Genomic DNA, 19,561 nt, shown 5'->3' on the forward strand with positions numbered 1-19,561 from the left:
AACACCATCATCTCTCCCTGGGACAGACACTCAGTGACCAGCAGGACAGAGGACACAGGAGCTGAAGGAAACACACTCAGGTGACTTTTTCATATTAACAGAATCATTCTGTACAGTTTCTACTACAGAACAGGCCAGACATAGATACAGATATATGTAGAATATGAGATAGTTTAGCAATAGAATATGACGTCTATCAATATTACTAAATTCACCAGTAGTTAAAAAATTAGTTGTTTACCTTGAATGGTCAACTGTAGAGTCCGATTCTCTGATAGCCGTCCATCTGGATCAACAGTTTGAAGTTTATATTCACCTCCATCAGTCCTGCTCAGCTCATTGATCCTAAATGTTCCATTACTGGGAGTAAAGGAGAATCTGGTTCCTGTCAGATTAGACAGAATGATATTCTTTCTCCCATGAAGTATTGCTGTGTTTTTTTTTAACCATAGGTATCTATGTATTTCTGAAGCGCTGTCCATCAGCTGGACGACCACAGTTCCTCCCAAAGCTCCATAACACTGAGCTCCATCCTGTCTGCCATCACAGTAGGTCTCCACACCTGGAAGTCAAAAGTTAAAAATACTGTTTAACTTTAAAGCAACTTTCAGGAACATTTGATGTGAAAATGAGGGTTTGCTGGCTTCATAAAGAACACAAGTGAAAGTTTTACATTAGGATTAATTAGTTAATAAGTTTTATTAAATAAGATGTTTGAAAAACAAGATGGAAAAATATAAATAGAATGATTTCATTCTGTTAATTTAAAAAAGAAACAGAAACTGTATGCTTCCCCTTAATGCAGACGGGAAATGTTCTCGTGCAATAGAGCCATGAATAAATATGTGACAGCAAAACATTTCACCAACAACTCATGCACAAACATCCCTCCACTTAATGGTACCTTTACTTATTAAATATATTGTATTTCTGCTGTAACAGCATGTTGTAATTATGAATGAGATTATGATTCAGCATTTGATTTATAACTGAGTTTACAATCCTCCTTTTTACGTTCAGTAGTTGACTGAGAATAAAACAACATCTTGAGGCTTGAATTTATTTTCTTATGAAATTGTCAATTTAAGATCAGAGGTGAAAAAACATATTTAATTATATTTATGTGTCATGATTCTTGTATGAATTTGGTCCCAGCGTGGGTCAGTGATCACATCAGTGATACTTTTTGATTCTACTTGATCCCATAGCTTTAATTAAAGAAGTTAACCAGCTCACCGTGAGAGACTCCGAGTATCATCAGCAACAGTCCGATCACAGCTTCCATGTCTCCTCAGTGTTCAGCCTCTGTTGACCCGGCAGCGTTCAGACAAACCTCTCTACTTTATTCAATAGTCAACCTGCACACACTACACTGAGCAGCCTGGCACGTCTTCTGAGGGATCAGCTTCACATGAGAAAGGAAGTTGAATATCAAGCCTATATAGTGGTCACCTCAGTTCCTCATTTATGTTGAAAACAGTGTGACATAATAAAAGCCTTAACACGATGCTGAAGACAAAACAGAAGTGGAAATGGTTTCTCAAGTTGCGTGTATGAAGATTGCATGTTAAGTTTAACCAAACTATTACTGTATACCAAGAAAGACTGTCATTGATCTCAGCTATGAAGGAAGTGAAGCAAAGTGTCATCATACAGTTTAAACCATAAACACAGCTTCTCCCACAAAGATCTTCTCTTTTATTACTATTATTCCTGTCTGTTACGTTCTGCTCGTTCAATCATCCTCCACATGTGAGATAAGATAAGATATTCCTTTAGTAGTCCCACAGTGGGTAAACTTGCAGTGTACAGCAGCAAAGGGGATATAGTGCAGAAACAAGAAGCATCAGTAAAAACAAAAAGCAAGATACAGATGTTATGATTATAATATTTGCACATGTGCACAGTGTGACATCTTTCTATTTACAATAAAATGAGGGAAATGTCCCAACTTTACATTAGACACAAGAGAAGCAGATATTTCAGTGACTTTTTATTGTGACTACAACTTTCAACTCTGCTACATCATTTCTATATACACAAAAACATATATATTTATATCTATTTTAGTTTCTAAAAACAACCGTGAAGTCTCTTTAACTTTAACATGAAAACACAAATGTCTTATATCCAGGCTGAAAACTAAACAGAAAGTTTGAGTTCTTTAAAAGCGCTATATAAGTTGAATTTATTATTATTATGAAGGGGTCACTTCAGTTCCTCATTTATGTTCGAATGGAAATGGTTTCTCAAGTTCCGTGTATTAAGATGACATGTTAAGTTTAACCCTACTATTATACCAAGAAAGACTGTCATTGATCTCAGCTATGAAGGAAGTGAAGCAAAGTGTCATCATACAGTTTAAACCATAAACACAGCTTCTCCCACAAAGATCTTCTCTTTTATTACTATTATTCCTGTCTGTTACATTCTGCTCATTCAATCATCCTCCACATGTGAGATAAGATAAGATAAGATATTCCGTTATTAGTCCCACAAACACCCGTGAAGTCTCTTTAGCTTACATGAAAACACAGGTGAATATAAACAACTGTTGCTTAACTAGAACATAATGTGAAACCAAACACAGCCTGCAGATGTCGTCATAACACAACTTGATAAATAAGCTGCAGCATCAACTGATACTAGACGCACGACCTTTAGAAATAAACTACTTAGGCCATCTACTTCCTGCTAGTCTTTAAAGTCTCTGATTGATATGATTTTCAGTAAATGCACTATAACTGCTAAATCAGTCATAGTGATGTTTTCTGGTTTGTTTGTGTCAATTACCATTCGTGTTACTGTTAATAATAATGCAACTTCTAAATATCCAGCATTCAATGCAGCATATACATCTCCCATAATGTAAAGTTCCAGTCACAATACCATATTCAACAATATATTAATTAATATTGTGACTATTATTTTTGGTTTTATGGCTACAACGCACACATCCAACTTCCATATTCTGTATCAAGAGTTTATTATGGGTGAAGACAACAATGTAAACAGACCACATATTAAATAAAATCAAATAGATGAAGATTAAGTACATAATTAAGTGAGATTTTGCTGAATTTACTGTCATTTTTTATGATACATTTAAAAAATGAATGGGCTTTTTAGGGTGTCAATTATGACCAGCAATATTGTATTATTGTTTAACAAAGAGCTCACAAAGCTGCTGCTGAGATTAACATGAAGTCCGTAACATTTCACTGATAGCACAAGTCAGCGTTTCCTATTAAGAAGTGTTTTTCAATACTAGATACAGATGTTATAGCTCCCAGGTCCTGCTAAAAGTCCTGATCTTTCTTGGAGACCTCCGCTCTGCGTTGGTGATCCTGGTCCTCAGTTGAGTTCACTAAAGTCCAAAGTCCAGGCGTTTATTCTCAGTAATTTACCTGAAGATGGATAAAACAGAATAAAGCAACATTATTTTGCAGTTAAGGCTGAACAAAGAGGCCTCGACGTTTCCAACAACATACACTGAAACGCTGCCATTATCTTATTGACCTTTTTCTTGATCACAAACGTGTCGTGTAAAGTCTTACCTGACTTGTGATTTATGACGCCTCAGTTTCCAGCAGGCACAGCAACACACCACCGCTATCAGTAGAGCGCCCACTGCACAACAGACCAGGATCAGGATGTGCACATCCAGGATCAGGATGTGCAAATTGTTTTCTGGGGAGAAGAGACGACAATATACGTATACTTACAACCTGCACAGCATTTAAATGTACACTTTTGCATGTTAACCTGGGTGTTATTCTCTCATCTCTCATCTCATCTCATCTTCAACCTCTTATCCGGGGTCGGGTCGCGGGGGCAACAGCTCCAGCAGGCGACCCCAAACTTCCCTTTCCCGGGCCACATTAACCAGCTCTGACTGGGGGATCCCGAGGCGTTCCCAGGCCAGTGTGGAGATATAATCTCTCCACCTAGTCCTGGGTCTTCCCCGAGGCCTCCTCCCAGCTGGGCGTGCTTGGAACTTACTAGATGCCTGAACCACCTCAGCTGGCTCCTTTTAACGCAAAGGAGTAGCGGCTCTACTCCGAGTCCCTCACGGATGACTGAGCTTCTCACCCTATCTCTAAGGGAGACGCCAGCCACCCTCCTGGGGAAACCCATTTCGGCCGCTTGTACGATCTAGTTCTTTGGGTCATGACCCAGCCCTCATGACCATAGGTGAGAATAGGAACGAAGATTGACCGGTAGATCGAGAGCTTTGCCTTCCGGCTCAGCTCTCTTTTCGACAAAACGGTGCAGTAAAGCGAATGCATTAACGCCCCCACCGCTGCTCCGATTCTCCGGCCAATCTCACGTTCCATCGTCCCCTCACTCGCGAACAAGACCCCGAGGTACTTGAACTCCTTCACTTGGGGTAAGGACTCATTCCCTACCCGGAGAAGGCAATCCATCGGTTTCCTGCTGAGAACCACGGCCTCAGATTTAGAGGTGCTGATCCTCATCCCGGCCGCTTCACACTCGGCTGCGAACCGATCCAGTGAGTGCTGGAGGTCACAGACGGATGATGCCAACAGGACCAAATCATCTGCGAAAAGCAGCGATGAGCTCCTCAGCACATCGAACTGCAAACCATCCTCCCCCCGACTACGCCTCGATATCCTGTCCGTGAATATCACGAACAGGATTGTTGATAAAGCACGGCCCTGGCGGAGCCTTGGTGTTTTTCATATTAGGGATGCACCGATACCGACACCAGTATCGGGTATGATACTGTGCTCATGTACTCGTACTCGCAAAACGGCACCGATACCACTTTACGGCAGTGAGACGTTGACCTCTCATCACCATCTTTCGGGTCCTCACGCTCCACCTCCCCGGCGGTGCAGGTGAAACGGGCCGGTTGTGCGCCCGACCCCGCTGGGCCGGGATCCCACCTCAGCCGTCGCGCGCCGGCCCTCACTTTCATTGCCCAACGGGGTTTTGCTTGCACCCTCTGACTCGCGCGTGTGTTAGACTCCTTGGTCCGTGTTTCAAGACGGGTCGGGTGGGTTGCTGACAACGCCACAGACCCCTGCCGCCTTTTACGTGGGCCGTGGAATGACGCGGTTGGGGCGACAGTCGCACCGGGAGCAGGGAGCCCCGTCACGGTGCAGCGAGGTCCGAGCGGGGAGCGCTGTAAAGCTGCGGCCGCGAGCCACCTTCGCCCCGAGCCTTTCCAAGCCGACCTAGAGCCGGTCGGAGCCGGTCATGGCGCACCGCCTCGTAAGAGGGACCCCCAGCCTGCCGTGTGTCGCTCACACCCTCCAGCTGGCTGTTAACGAGGGTCTTTTGGCACAGAGAAGTACTCGTACTCGGTCTGAAAAAAAGTGGAATCGGTGCATCCCTATTTCATATATGTATTTTGTTCACAGCCTCAGCTATAGATGTATGCTGAGGATGAAGGATGACTTTAATCAGAGAGAAAGTAGTCCTCTTTGCCGCAAACTGCATAACATGGCAGATCCCCTCTAACTGTGAGCGTGCACCGGTTTGTTATGTTAGCGTGAGGCTATAACAAGGTACACCCCCTGCACTTTTTATCAACTATACGATAAGGAGTCTCCAGTTGTGGACTCTACATCTGTTCCTGTACAGTGCAGGAGCTACAGTATGCTACACACAACACAATAATACCCACAACAACCAGAGGGATCTCCAGAGTAATACCTTCTGTACTTACTTGACTGTTGAGTTAGTTTTGTTTTGCATCACTGTTTCACAAAACTTAACATTTAGCATGTTTATATATGAGAACTACAGTAGTTTCACACCTATTTCCCTGATTGATTGGACAAAAAAAGAAAAAGAGAATAAGACCCAAGTTGACAAATACTGAAAGTTCCCTTTGAACCACAGCCAGTTCCTGTGACTGGTCTACTGCATCTAGCACCTCTTTTTCACAGCACCTTTCATCACCCACAGAGTAACCTATATTTAGTAGTAAATGTATAAATAATCAGCGCCTAAATAGAAATGTATTTGAATATTCTCAGAAATGATTAGCTAACGTGCAATGCAGGACTCAGTTATATCTTTATATGGGTTTTCTTTCTACAAACGCAAGAAGAAGAAGAAAGAAAAAATAACCACTGTTGCTGCTTCTGTATTCACATACTGTATCTGTATCTAGCGAGCAACACGTCGCTACTGCAGTATCACCCCGAAATAAACAGATTGTGCTGTGATTTAACTGCAATAAACAGATCAAAATGATGCCGAAATAACGACATAATGATGCTGATTAGTAAAATGCATGAATTCATGCTTTGTCAAGTCTGTCCGCAACACAAGAAGCAAACAACTTTTAAAATGCTTGTTTTCTGAACGGAGTTCGGATCGATCAGTGCCAGGCTTTGCAGCTGCTCCATTAACACTCAACATAACGTTATCTAGGCCTAAATACTGCAGCGACGTTGTTGTAAACGGATCAAAAGTGAAGCCGAATTAACTACATAATGATGCTTATTAGTAAAAAGTCTGAATGCATGCTTTGTCAGGTCTGTCTGCAACAGGACAAGCAAACAACTTTTAAAATGCTTGTTTTCTGAACGGAGTTCGGATCGAATATTAAAGTGCAAAATAAGCTGGAAGATAAATCTTGAACCACTTGCCTTGAACATCCAGTGTAACATTAATTTTTCTCAGGAGCACCCCGTTGGGATCAAAGACCTCTGTGGTGTATAGACCTGAATCATTCCTCTCCACGTTATTGATCTTCAGAGTTCCACTGTTGATGAAAAACTCTGTCCTGTTTCTGAAGGGCTCGTATACCGTCACCTTGTCTCTCTTCAGGGAGAACACGTTCAGGGCTACGGGGGAAAGCTGCTTCTTACACCGCAGCTGGTGGCCGCTGGCGTTGGTCATCAGCTGGATGGACACAGATCCTCCGGGAGTCACGGAGCACACAGATGTGTTGTGTTTGGCATTACATTTAGTCTCAGCAGCTGGAAGGAAAGCTATAGAAAAAAAGTCCAAATAAATCAGCTTAAACAATTCACCTTTTTTTACACATTATTAAAAATGTTTCTTTAATAATAAGGATTTTACCATGCGATACTCCAGCTGACATCACAAGAAGAATAAGAACTGGCTCCATGCTCATAAAAAGATTAGTGACCTGCAGAGAAGTGATGATCTAATCACTGTTAAAGCTCAACAGTATGTGATGAAGCTCAGGTTGTCACAGATACTGACTGACAGGAAACAGTGCATGGGTGGCGGTTTTGATATTGATCGTTAAGTCAGGAAATGAAGTCAACATGTTTCACTTCTCCTTGCAAACACAAGTGTTTGGCAGACCTTTCTACTGACTGACTACAGAGGTGGGGAAGTTTAGAAAAAAAAAAAAGAGGCCAAAGTTTTCAGGCTGGACGGCAAACTGTAAAAAAAAAGGTTGAAATGTTTTAATTTAAAGGGACCGTTTGTAAGAATCAGAAATGCTTGTTAACAGCGACACCTGTGGCCGTTAAGTCAACGAAAGTCAGCGTCCTGTTGCTCGCGCTTGTGCTCGCTCTACATAGACATGAACGAGCATCGCTCCAAACAGTGAGGCGACACACGTCAGCTAAAAGCACAATATCACTCTATAGTTCAGCTGCTTGGCAGTAATGTTAGCTGACCAGACCAAGGTCTCTCCATGAATCAATGCTGATCATAGTGTTGGCTTTTCCTGCTTCAGCCTCCCGACCGCGGCCGATACGCGATGATGTCATTTTTGACTCACGCACCCTCGTGCCGGGGACACTGCGGAGCATAAATCTGGTTTAAAACTGATAGAATGCAGCGGCGACATAAGCAAAGTTTCCATGGAAACTACATAATGTTTTTTTTCTATATATATAAATGTAAAAGTGAGATAGAGGTTATAACTCAACTTTGGCCATATGTGCAGCCTATAGTTACTGAGTTTTGCCTTCGTAGTGTGCTGATGTTAGGAAATACTTGCAGCATGTGAAGAAATATTATTTTCTCCCTCTCTGTTGAAATCACATAAGTGAAACTGAGCCTCAAGTTTCAACATGTTTCAACATGTTTCAACATGTTTCAACATGTTACAACATGTTACAACATGTTACAACATATTACAACATGTTACAACATATTACAACATGTTACAACCACAGTACATTTGCCAATTAAGGCAACTTTGATTTTTGTTTTGTTTTTGGAAGTACTGCTTGATCTGCTGCAGAAAAAACAAGTGAGAATTATAAATGCATGCACATGTGGGTGACTGTAAGAGACAAAAGTAAGTGTTACTTATAAAATAAGGCTTGCAGTTTACTTGCCAGAGATCTTTCAGTGCACTTAATCAAAGGTTCATTATGGTCACACAACTTTCATGCGGATCTACCCGTCGGTCAGGGTAACCTTAACACTAACCTCTTCATGCAGAAGGACAACGTTATACATTTCCCATCAGCAAACATTTCTGAGCACGACTTTCTACATGATGAAATATTCACTGATTTGCTAATATCGCTTGATGAGCCGACACACAAATACACGTTCTTCTGTGTTTTGACCTGTGTTTGATGCTTTTTTTATTTCTGCTTGCAGAGTGCATGATCCAAACCAGACTGTCCTGACAAGAATAATGACTTGATTCTAGATCATATTGCTGTTGTGAGCTATACTGAACATATCCAACAGATACGGAGCAACATTAACATTCATTTAGCTCATTTTAATACAAAAGGTCTTTTACTGACACAAATAATAGAAGAAAACCCCTCTTCTAATATTAGAGGGAGACGTTGAGAACTGGAGTTTGAATGAAAGACATGAAGCCTGCAACTAATGTATTTATAGTCATTATAGTTACAGATGGTTGCAGATACTTTCTCCTGGTCATCCATGTCAAATATCATGACTAGGGATGCACCGATACTGTGCTCACGTACTCGTACTCGCAAAACAGCTCCGATAAAACAGCACCGATACCACTTTACGGCAGCGTGACGTTAACCTCTCGTCACCATCTTTCGTCCCCGGGAGGGAGAGAAGGCGCTGCGAGCACTTTGGCCACGGCTCCGGGAAGCAGCAAAGCCGCGAGCCACCTTCGCCCAGAGCCTTTCCAAGCCGTCCTAGAGCCGGTCGCGGCGCACCACCTCGTATTCAGGACTCCCCAGCCTGCCGTGTGTCGCTCACACCCTCCAGCTGGCTGTTAACAAGGGTCTTTTGGCACAGAGAAGTACTCGTATCGGTACTCGGTATCAGCGAGTACCCAAATGTAAGTACTTGTACTCGGTCTGAAAAAAAGTGATATCGGTGCATCCCTAATGACATTATAAAATAACCCTATATCTTGTATGTCTCCCTCTCACACACATTTGCTTACTTGTAGGATGAAATCATCATTTTCACTAGCGTTTTTTAGTGATTTTAGGGGCACACACATTTATATTCTAAACAGATACAAACCAGTCACTACTTCCTCAAGAGAGACTAAACATACACATGCAGTTACAACGCGGTAACCGCAGCTGGATTTTGCTGTTCAACAAAAGAGCAAATTCAAAGAGTTTCATCAACAAACAGAAATGTCCTTCATATAACCTTTTCCTTCAGGAGTGCCTCCGAATGTCCTTTTTATATCCTGTTGGACATGATTCTAGTGTTGAGTCTCCTGAAAAATGACCTGCTTTTGGACAGTTTAAGCTTCTTCTTCCAGTCCTTCTTCTTCTTCTGGTAGACGGTGTCCCAGCTGTCCTCCTCCTCGTCTCCTACCCAGGGCACCCAGGCACCCCCGTTGAGGTGGGGGTCAGCCCGGAAGTCCTCCGATGGGTACCTCACTGGCACCGCAGTGCGATTGTAGTACACCAATCTGGCCAGCAGCTCTTTGACAACATCTGGTCTCTGCTCAGAAACGTCAAAACGTTCGTAAGGGTCTCCGGAGATGTTGAAAAGCCACACAGATTTCCGGGGTTCGGTGTGGCGCTCCAGGTTCCACCAGCTGCCGGGGAAACCTGGGAGCATCTGTGGCGGTGTCCAGTCTCCGTAGCCGGGGTCTCCTGTTAGGAGTTTCCAGTCTCCGGCTCGTATGGAGGCCTGAACAGCTGTATTCCAAATCCCATATCCATTCTGCAGGGAGCCACTGCGTGCATGGTTGTACAGAGGGTCGATATTGTGGAGGATCTCCAACCTGGGTGACTCCTTCCCCTCACTGATGGCTTCCCAAACATCAAACCCATCCACCCCCTCCGTCAGGGACTCATTGCCACCTGCTAACCCCACAAGTGTTGGGTACCAGTCAGTGATGTGCACCAGGGCTTTACTCACCCTCCTCTTCTTCCTCAACAGGGGGCTGTGGACGAACCCCAGACCCCGGACGCCGCCTTCCCAGTAGGTGCCTTTGCGTCCTCTGAGCGGCCAGTTACTGCCGCCAGACAAAGGCTGGCCACCGTTGTCAGTAGAGAAGATGATGACACTGTTCTGGTAGTAATCATACTTGCGGAGAGCGTACGTTATATTACGTACTGCCTCGTCTACAGCTGAGACCATAGCAGCATATTTCCTGCGCGCCACATTTTCCAGCCCGCGGTACGGGTAGATGTACTCGCGCGGGGACTGCAGAGGTGTGTGAACAGCTTGGTAGGAGAGGAAGATGAACAGCGGCTGGGACTTGGGATCGTGGGTCGCCAGGATCTTGCGGACTCTCTGCGTGTAGAGATGTGTGGAGTATTTGCCCCTCTGACCCCAGGCGACCGACTCCCCCTCGTGGAGGTCGAAGCCGCACCGCCCGGGGCCGTCGCAGGAGTCGTAGGTGTAGTAGTTCACGCTGCCCGTTAAGGAGCCAAAGTACGTGTCGAAGCCACGGCGAGTGGGCAGGCACTCCTTCTTGTAGAAGCCCAGGTGCCACTTGCCGACCATGTGGGTGGAGTAACCGAGCTCCTGCAGCCTCTGGGGGAGGGTGACCTGGTCAAAGGGCAGGCAGCTGGGCTGGCGGGGCCGGATGATGGAGTGCTGCAGGCCAGTGTGAATTTGGTACCTGTAGGGTTAACACCATTAAGAAAACTGTCAAATAAATAATCATATTCAACAGAGGATTAGCGCCCAGAAGGATGGAAGTAACAACTTCATGTGTGGTTAACAAATGTTGAAGAGGTGAAGACAGCCACAGAGCTGTGAAACAGTTTGTCACCGACATGTTTTGTATTGTTTTTTTTGTCTGACACTTGATCGGAGCTTGTTTTACTTATCTCAGGTAGATATACAAAGGAAATACCCCCGTGGTGTTTACAGTATTTGCATCATCAGGGCCTAAATGTGGCAGTTAGAAATATTTAATCAAGATTAATCTCGGATCTAGGGTCCTTATACCGCGGTGACCTTGGACTCGAATCAGACCTCTGGCCCTTTGCTGCATGTCATCCCTTCTCTCTGTCTCTCCCCCTTTCACAACTATCACTGTCCCTATCATTTAAGGCATAAAAAAAGCCCAAAAAATAATCTTGAAAAAAAAAAAAAAGGATTATTCTCAGATCTCTTATTCAGGTCGTTACTAAAGATCATAAACAGTTAAAATTGGAATAATTCTGCTTTTTCAGACAACAAAATGTAATTATTATTATTGTTATTTAAATTAAATTAATTAATACAATTTCATCTAAATATTATTAGTAGCAGTAGTAGTAGTAGTAGTAGTAGTATTTATTATTGTTATTATTATTTGTATAATTATTTATTATAATATATCAATATGTTTTCATTGTTTGCATTTTCATTCATATATCAATATTAATAATAATATATCATATTGAACTATGAGGCTCCTTTTTAAGACAAAATTAATCACCATGCTCTTTTGATTATATCAGAAAACTGTACATATAGGCATTTCCACTGCAGTTTATTTTTCTCAAAAACAAGTTTCAAAAAAACATGCAAATTGCTCAAAAACTCGTTTAAAGGAATCTGATCCGAACAGACAACCGATCTTTACCTGCCGGTGATGAGCTGGCTGCGGGACGGGGTGCAGATGGGCTGGATGTAGTAGTTCTCCAGCTTCACTCCGTCCGCAGCCAGTTTATCCAGCGCCGGGGTCCTGATGTCAGAGCTGTGGTAGCCGATGTCGTTGAACCCCTGATCGTCTGTCATGATGAAAATGATGTGAGGAGGCTGCGGGACCGGAAACGTGTCAACAAACGTCTGATCCGGCTCGTTCTCCACCTGGTTAGGACTCATCATGTCCCAGCTCAGGTATCCGAGGCTGAGCAGGCTCATCATGGAGAACCCGGTCAGAGCTGTCGTTGCCATGGTACCCAGTGACACTTTTATGTGAACAGATGTAATCCTAGGGTGCTCTTTAAAGTCCAGCAATCCGATACGTGCCACTCGAAGAAAATCCTCATCCTCACTGCTCTCCGAAGTGTTTCAGCCTCCTTTGAAAACTTTTCACTTTCCCTCGAGGTCCCTTTAACCCCACCCCCTTTGCCTTGCTGCCTCACTGAAATAACATCAGCCCCCTATATGCCACCCAAAAACACATGTTTCTGTTAAGTCCATGTTCAGTGTAAAAGCAGCTTCAAACAGGAAAGCAAAGAGCCTCACCTCATGCACCCTCCTCTTCATTCATGCCATTTCATGGTATTTTGATTTCAACGAGCCACACTGCCAACTTCACAAATTACTAGAAAGCAAGAAAAAAAAACATCATTCCCATCTGACCTGGTTCAGCAGCAGGAGATGACAGAGACTCCACAGAAAGACCCCTCGCTCAGGAAAACACACTGTGTGGGGGAGCAGCTATACGAGGCCCTGCAGACACAGTCACGGACACTGTTCCCCGCTCCGCTCCACTCCACTGCACTCACAAACACTCTTATTATTCCTGCTGTTTAATGAGTGCTGCAGACCCGAGGAGAGAGACCGAGCAGGCGTCCCAGACTCTGATAACATCTCAGGCCCTCAAAGAAACCACTTTACAAATCACCTAGCGGGGTCAACAGCCACATGCACACACACACACACACACACACACACGCTGCAGATTCACCTTGACTGGGAATCAAGGAAGTTCTGTGGAGAGATGGCAACGTAGAACAATTAAGGCACAAAATACACTTAAAGCGTCAGTAGTCAGTATATTTTTGGCATCATTGGGCAAAAATCCCATAATAACCTTTCAGCATATTGTAATTCAAGTGTTCTGAGAGATAACTAGACTTCTGCTCCTCCTCATGGCTCTGTTTTCAAGCTTTAGAAAATCTAGCCCATGACGGGAGACTTTGACCAATCACAGGTCATTTCATTGAGAGAGAGCGTTCCTATTGGCTGTGCTCCGGTCATGTGACCAGAACTTGGCGTTCCTTCACCAGATTTTCACAATGGCGGCGGCGTCACAAACTTTTTCATTTTACAGCTAAACCGTGCACTACAAGATGATTCTGAGAACATTGGTAAATTAAATTGTATAAATCAAGAAGACACTGTATTGATTTTATTACACGGCTGTGTTGAATACTTGATTGTGATTAGTCAATCACGGCGCTCTGCGGTCTGTATTTCTGTATAACAGACCGTTGCTCTGTATAACAGACCATTTCTACGTATAGCAGACCGTTGCTATGTATAGCACACTCTTGCTATGTATAGCAGACCGTTGCTATGTATAGCACACTCTTGCTATGTATAGCAGACCGTTGCTATGTATAGCAGACCGTTGCTATGTATAGCAAACTCTTGCTATGTATAGCAGACCGTTGCTATGTATAGCAGACCGTTGCGATGTATAGCAGACCGTTGCTATGTATAGCACACTCTTGCTATGTATAGCAGACTGTTGCTATGTATAGCAAACCGATGCTATGTATAGCAGACCGTTGCTATGTATAGCGGACCGTTGCTATGTATAGCGGACCGTTGCTACGTATAGCAGACCGTCGCTACGTATAGCAGACCGTTGCTATGTATAGCAGACCGTTGCTATGTGTAGCGGACCGTTGCTATGTATAACGGACTGTTGCTATGTATTGCACCCTCTTGCTATGTATAGCAGACCGTTGCTATGTATAGCAGACCGTTGCGATGTATAGCGGAACGTTGCTATGTATAGCAGACCGTTTCTACGTATAGCAGACCGTTGCTATGTATAGCAGACTGTTTCTACGTATAGCAGACCGTTTCTACGTATAGCAGACTGTTGCTATGTATAACATATATATATATATATATATATATATATATATCAGAATATAATTTTCACTTCAGTCTGTTGAGTAACTCTAAAGGTCGTTGAGGTGAAATGTGTTCTGCACATAAAACTGAGATCTGTGGTGAAGTCAGGAGTTAGGTCAACACACTGGAAGGTAAAACATCACACCTGGCAAATGTTGATATTGGTTAACGGAGAGACTCGTGGGCATGGAGGTCGCAGAGCAGCCAAAGGAAGTATGCGCCTCCCGTAAAGGGCATGAAGCTGCGGCCGGGGATGTTTGACCAGCAGCAGCAAAGGCATCTTTGGAGCGGAGCCTCTGAGTTTAAGGCAGGTCAAGCCGGGAAATAGAGAGAGAAGAAAAAAATTATTGAGGTGCACCTGAAGTTTTACACCCTCGTGTTTATTTATGTCGTTTTCCTAGAGGGAGCGGCTTGGACAGCTCTGAGAAGAACACTCTAAAGTCTGAGAAGATGTTGATACCGCAGATATATCACAGCTTGCATCACACATTTGCTAATCCTTTTTTGAACTGTCATATTGCCAAAATAAAGAACCTCAACCGTGAACCGAGAAATGGTTTGGTGACAGTATTTATGGAAACAGTTACCTTACAATACACCACAAGTTTGGTTTCTGGGGGTTATTTTCAGTTATTTATTTGTCATAACTTTTCTTGGTGTGCTACTCAAAATGAGCTAAGAATAAAAAAATATGTTAATTTATGAGCTGTCTAATTCCAGTAATAGCACGATTCAGACCCAGTCAGCAGCGGTCATGTCAGGTAGAAGAAGGTCACTCCTCCTTTAATGAGCCAGTCATGCTGAGTTGCTGTTGACCCATTTGTGACTCAGTGGAAATTTAAGTTTACGTCCGCAGATCACATTCTCAGACTCTTACTTATTTATTACATTATTTTCATCTCTTCATCTCCTTGATCACCCTCCCCTGCTTTCCCTAATATCAAACGAGTGAGGTTCTGAGTGGAAAATCTGTCTTATTAAAAGATGCTTAAAGAAGAGAGCAACCAGATCATGCTACACCAGAAAGACTCAGAGTTGGATTAAACTTCTTCCAGAGGAGGTGAACAGTGTCGTGGAACATTGTAAATTGAACAAGGCTTCCTTTTTCTCTACTTCTTAATTGAAAATGTATATATATATATATAAAACACAATCAAAGCGTGGTTTCATTCAGAAGGAGCTCATTACTTATAGCTTTTTTCAGCTAAGGCTTTCGGCTAAGGTAAAGGCCTATCTGTCTCCCAGGGATCTTGAGAGAGTTACCCATGCTTTTATTACCTCTCGGTTATCCATCCATCCATCCATCTTCAACCTCTTATTCGGGGTCAGGTCGCGGGGGCAACAGCTCCAGCAGGGGACGTCAAACTTCCCTTTCCCGGGCCACATTAACCAGCTATGACTTGGGGATCCCGAGGCGCCCAGGGGGGCATCCGTGGTAGATGCCCGAACCACCTCAGCGGTTACATTTTCTTACTGTCACATCGAGAGTAAACTTAATGAACAAAAACCAAGAGTAGTATAAACACATGTGGGTTTTATCTCCAAAGACTCTGTCTAATCCACTCTTAATCTCCAAACAAACACACAGACATTCACAATGTCTTCTCTCTTTACGTCACTTTCCGACCAGGTTCTCAACCTTTTTCTGGGGAACCATGAAATACAATAATGAGTTGAAAGGGAAGCAGAGACTGAGGCTGCTGCTGCTGCTGCTGCTCTGTGTTGGTCGGCACCAGATGTTGGCTTTGGCTAAAGGAAGAGGTGCTGTTACTCAATACGGCTGCTCCCCTTCACCATGAACACTACCCTCTTTCTAATCAACGCAGCCCTGCCAGTAAACCTGCACATTACTCCCCCCTCTTTGCCCAATTTTCTAATCTGAGTAAGACTGGATGGAGGTTTTTCTTTCTACCATGTGCGCCAAAACCTTCACGTCTGTATTCAGCTCGTCGCCCCTCTACAACGCACAAAAGGTACCTTTGTTTCTAGAGTTTGCTCAACATCTCATCTGTTATCCTTTTTCATAAAATCTGGGGTAATTTTAGGGCGAAAGAGTCGGCGACTGTTGCCCTACAAAGGTAAGACAGACAGCAGTAACTACAGAAGCACAGAAGTTGAGAGAAACAGGTTCAAAGTGCAAACTGTGAAACAGATAGAATTTTTGTAATGCCTTGACGGAACAGTGTGTAGGATCTGGCGGTATCTAGCGTTGAAGTTGCAACCAACTGAAGCCTCTCCCGTGTGCCAAGCGTTTAGGAGAACTAAGGTGGCCCCGCGAATGGCCCTATTATAGAACCAGTTGTTGTAAGAGTACCGGAGGTCATTAGGATCCAAGCCATCAGTGCATGTGTGTATGTGGGAAGTGAGTGGTGAAGCAAGAGAGAGAGTAAGGCGCACATGGCAGACTCTGTGAAGAGGCTCATTCCAAGGTAACCAAAACACAATGATTCCTATTTTCAGTTGATTTTACACTAAAGAAAACATAGTTATTAATATTAGATTCCATTTCTGCCAATAGAATACGTTACAGTTACATACTGCTCCTTTAAAGGGACTGTTTGTAACTTCTTACACATGCGCGCTCGCGTGTGGCTACGCTGTTCAGACTCAGACTCCAACATAAACTACACGGAAGCACCAAAACCGCAAAGTTCTATCTAGTGAAGCCCGTCTTGCAAAACAGTGTCAACTCTTCCTGCTTCGGCCTCCCGACCGCGGTCAGAAGACACAGGGGAGATCGTAGCTTTGGTCTCCAGGGCCGGAGTCTCTGCTGTACTCTGCTCCTTTGCTCTTCTGCCTGCCTTCACTCACACACCGCGCTCGTTCTCACTCGCTCAGCTCGCTCCACCTCACGTGCATGCACGCACACTACACACTGCAGAAGAGTTAGTTTAGCTCTGAGAATATCTAGTGAATGTACAGTGGACGTTTGTGCAGAAATAACTGCTGCAGCTCCTCCAGACCAACAGAGGTTTCCCGTGTCTTGTGAAGTGACGGGGCTCCGCAGAGAGAAACGTTATCGTCTCCGACTGGGTGCCGGTGTCTCCCCCGTTCCCTCCGGCCGCGGTCGGGAGGCTGAGGCAGGAAAAGCCAACACTAGGATCAGCATTGATTCATGGAGAGACCTTCGTCTGGTCAGCTAACATTACTGCCAAGCAGCTGAAATATAGAGTGATATTGTGCTTTTAGCTGACGTGTGTTGCTTCACTGTGTTGAGCGATGCTCGTTCATGTCTATGTAGAGCGAGCACAAGCGCGAGCAACAGGACGCTGACTTTCATTGACTTAACGGCCACAGGTGTCGCTGTTAACAAGACATTTCTGATTCTTGCATAGAATCCCTTTAAGGTTGATTATTTTACCTCAAAATAATTGCCCTATCCTAAAGGAGCAGTGTGTATAAGGGGAATCTAGTGGCAGAAATTGTCTGTTTCTCCGTGACAAAGTGCTGTAGGATAAGTGAGCCCAGACTGTGATTTAATGGTTTGGTTTGTTCTGTTTTCTAGTTCACAGATATGATACGTTTATATGACATTATATAACACATACAGATCTCAAAAAGTCTGATTCAGGACTCAATTTTGACCAAATATGCAGTTACTTGTTTTGCCTTTGTAAAGATGATAAGATAAATACTGTATACGATAATGAAAGCACAATGAAGCAACAACTAATCCTGCAGTTGTTCACGTTCTACCAGATTTGGGTGTGGCGGGTTGAACATGTCTCTAAAGGTGGATGTGGTTTAGTCAGTTTTAACAGCCACACCCTCCATCTGTACATCTGCAGAGCAAAAAACAAGCGGATGTTAGAAAATCTGTTTCAATCAGTGTAAACAGCACTCAGTATTCAGCTAACGTCTCCTCTCTCTCTCTCTGCATCCACACATCACAGCGTACCAGGTGGGACCTCATGGGTGAGGCCGTCCAGGGCTCCAGCGCTGGCCTCGGCCCCCTCAGACTGAAGGTGTGTTTGATTTGGCTCTAGTGGATCCGCAGCAGCACCTGGGCAGGAAGGCCAGACTCAACACTTCATTATGACCCTCCATAGCAAAGCCACCTGGATGGATCTGACAGGGACTCGACGAACAAAGAGTTCTCGCTTTTTAATTAATGAACCGATCAGTCGTAATCTTTTTAGAACTAAATGTTAAAACATCTTAAAGTGTTCTTCTTAAAGTTGCAGTTAAAAAAAAAGGCAGGTTAAAGGTTCCCAGTAATAACAAATCTCCGCCGGGCGTAGTTGTAGGTAATTACCTGCAGAGTGAGCGCAGACATGAGCTGCTTAAACGTGTGGAATGTAAAGTAGATTTATTTCCTGTGAAACAGAGTGCCATTTACAAGGGTAACCTGTACCAATATTTTGACTGCGACGTTTTGACTCATCAAAGCTGAGGGGGGAAATGCCCTGCTTCTTTTTTTTCTTGAGCTCAAGGTTGTAAAGTTATTTTGGCCTCCTCTGTGTCTCCGATAACTTTACCTCACTCTCTCTAAAATGCTATTTATCAGTTATTAGATCAATGTATTATTGTGACATTTAGAGGAAAAGTTTCATTTTACAAAGTGTTATTCTTCCATAAAACCTTGGTGGTCTGTCCCCGTCAACACGAACAGGAGCTGAGTCAGCCTCATAACCAGCTCGTTTTTGCCAAACCTGCGGTGTGTGTGTGTGTGTTAGAGGGTCTGTGGGAGATGGTGAAATCAAGCTGACCCACTGACGCTGGTTTTTGCTCCGTGAATGGGACTCTTTCAGCCGTCTGCTCCTGCTGACCCTCAGCTTACCCAATACTCTCCTCCAGTTTGACCCGAGGTCTCACCACCAACCACCAGCCAGCTCTCTCAGATCCGCCGCCCAGACGCACCTTTAGTTCCCAAACCAACCGGCCGCTTTCATCCAAATGCACACCTCAATCGACGGGAAATCGACCCTCGTGGCAGCTTTTTGAAAAAGTTAGTCTGATTTGACTCGATAGCTTGAGGATCGTCTGGCTCTTTTTCCAACATGAAGAGATTTAAGGAGAGAGAGCTGAGTCAAGAAACGGAGAGCCACAAGAGTAACAACTGAAATGAAATGGCAGCCAGGAGGGACAGAAAGAGGCAGTTTATTTTAAGACAATAGGGTCAGTGTTTTGGGGGGATTGGCTCAAGCTCCCCCTGCAACCCTGAATAGGATAAGCAGTTATGGATGGATGTTATGATGACCCCTCTGCTTTAACTCCTCACCTTTTAGTGTGTGCACACATAGCCAACACAGCTGGAGATATCAGGGACTGCTATGAAAGACACCATACTACTAAGAGAAGTGGCCACATCACACCAATCCAATCACTGGTTACCTGTGAGGTTTAGAATTGATTTTAAGATTTTACT

At 43.9% G+C, this 19,561-nt stretch overlaps 1 protein-coding gene and 1 long non-coding RNA gene across 2 annotated transcripts; both read right to left on the reverse strand.

Moving 5' to 3' along the window:
• Positions 1–6,792: 6,792 nt before the first annotated feature.
• On the reverse strand, positions 6,793–7,686 carry LOC141775791 (uncharacterized). The gene is made up of 2 exons (XR_012595684.1): positions 7,063–7,686; positions 6,793–6,971 (listed from the first exon to the last, which is right to left on the reverse strand). It is a non-coding gene; the product is annotated as an uncharacterized LOC141775791 (long non-coding RNA).
• An 852-nt stretch (positions 7,687–8,538) lies between these two features.
• LOC141774760 (arylsulfatase I-like) lies at positions 8,539–12,383 on the reverse strand. The gene is made up of 2 exons (XM_074647580.1): positions 11,960–12,383; positions 8,539–11,005 (listed from the first exon to the last, which is right to left on the reverse strand). Exons 1-2 carry the CDS (start codon positions 12,271–12,273, stop codon positions 9,607–9,609), a joined length of 1,713 nt encoding a protein of 570 aa, XP_074503681.1. The 5' UTR covers positions 12,274–12,383; the 3' UTR covers positions 8,539–9,606.
• Between the last annotated feature and the right edge of the window lie 7,178 nt (positions 12,384–19,561).

The sequence above is a fragment of the Sebastes fasciatus genome, chromosome 10 (genome assembly GCF_043250625.1).
Source record: "Sebastes fasciatus isolate fSebFas1 chromosome 10, fSebFas1.pri, whole genome shotgun sequence".
Taxonomy (NCBI): domain Eukaryota; kingdom Metazoa; phylum Chordata; class Actinopteri; order Perciformes; family Sebastidae; genus Sebastes; species Sebastes fasciatus.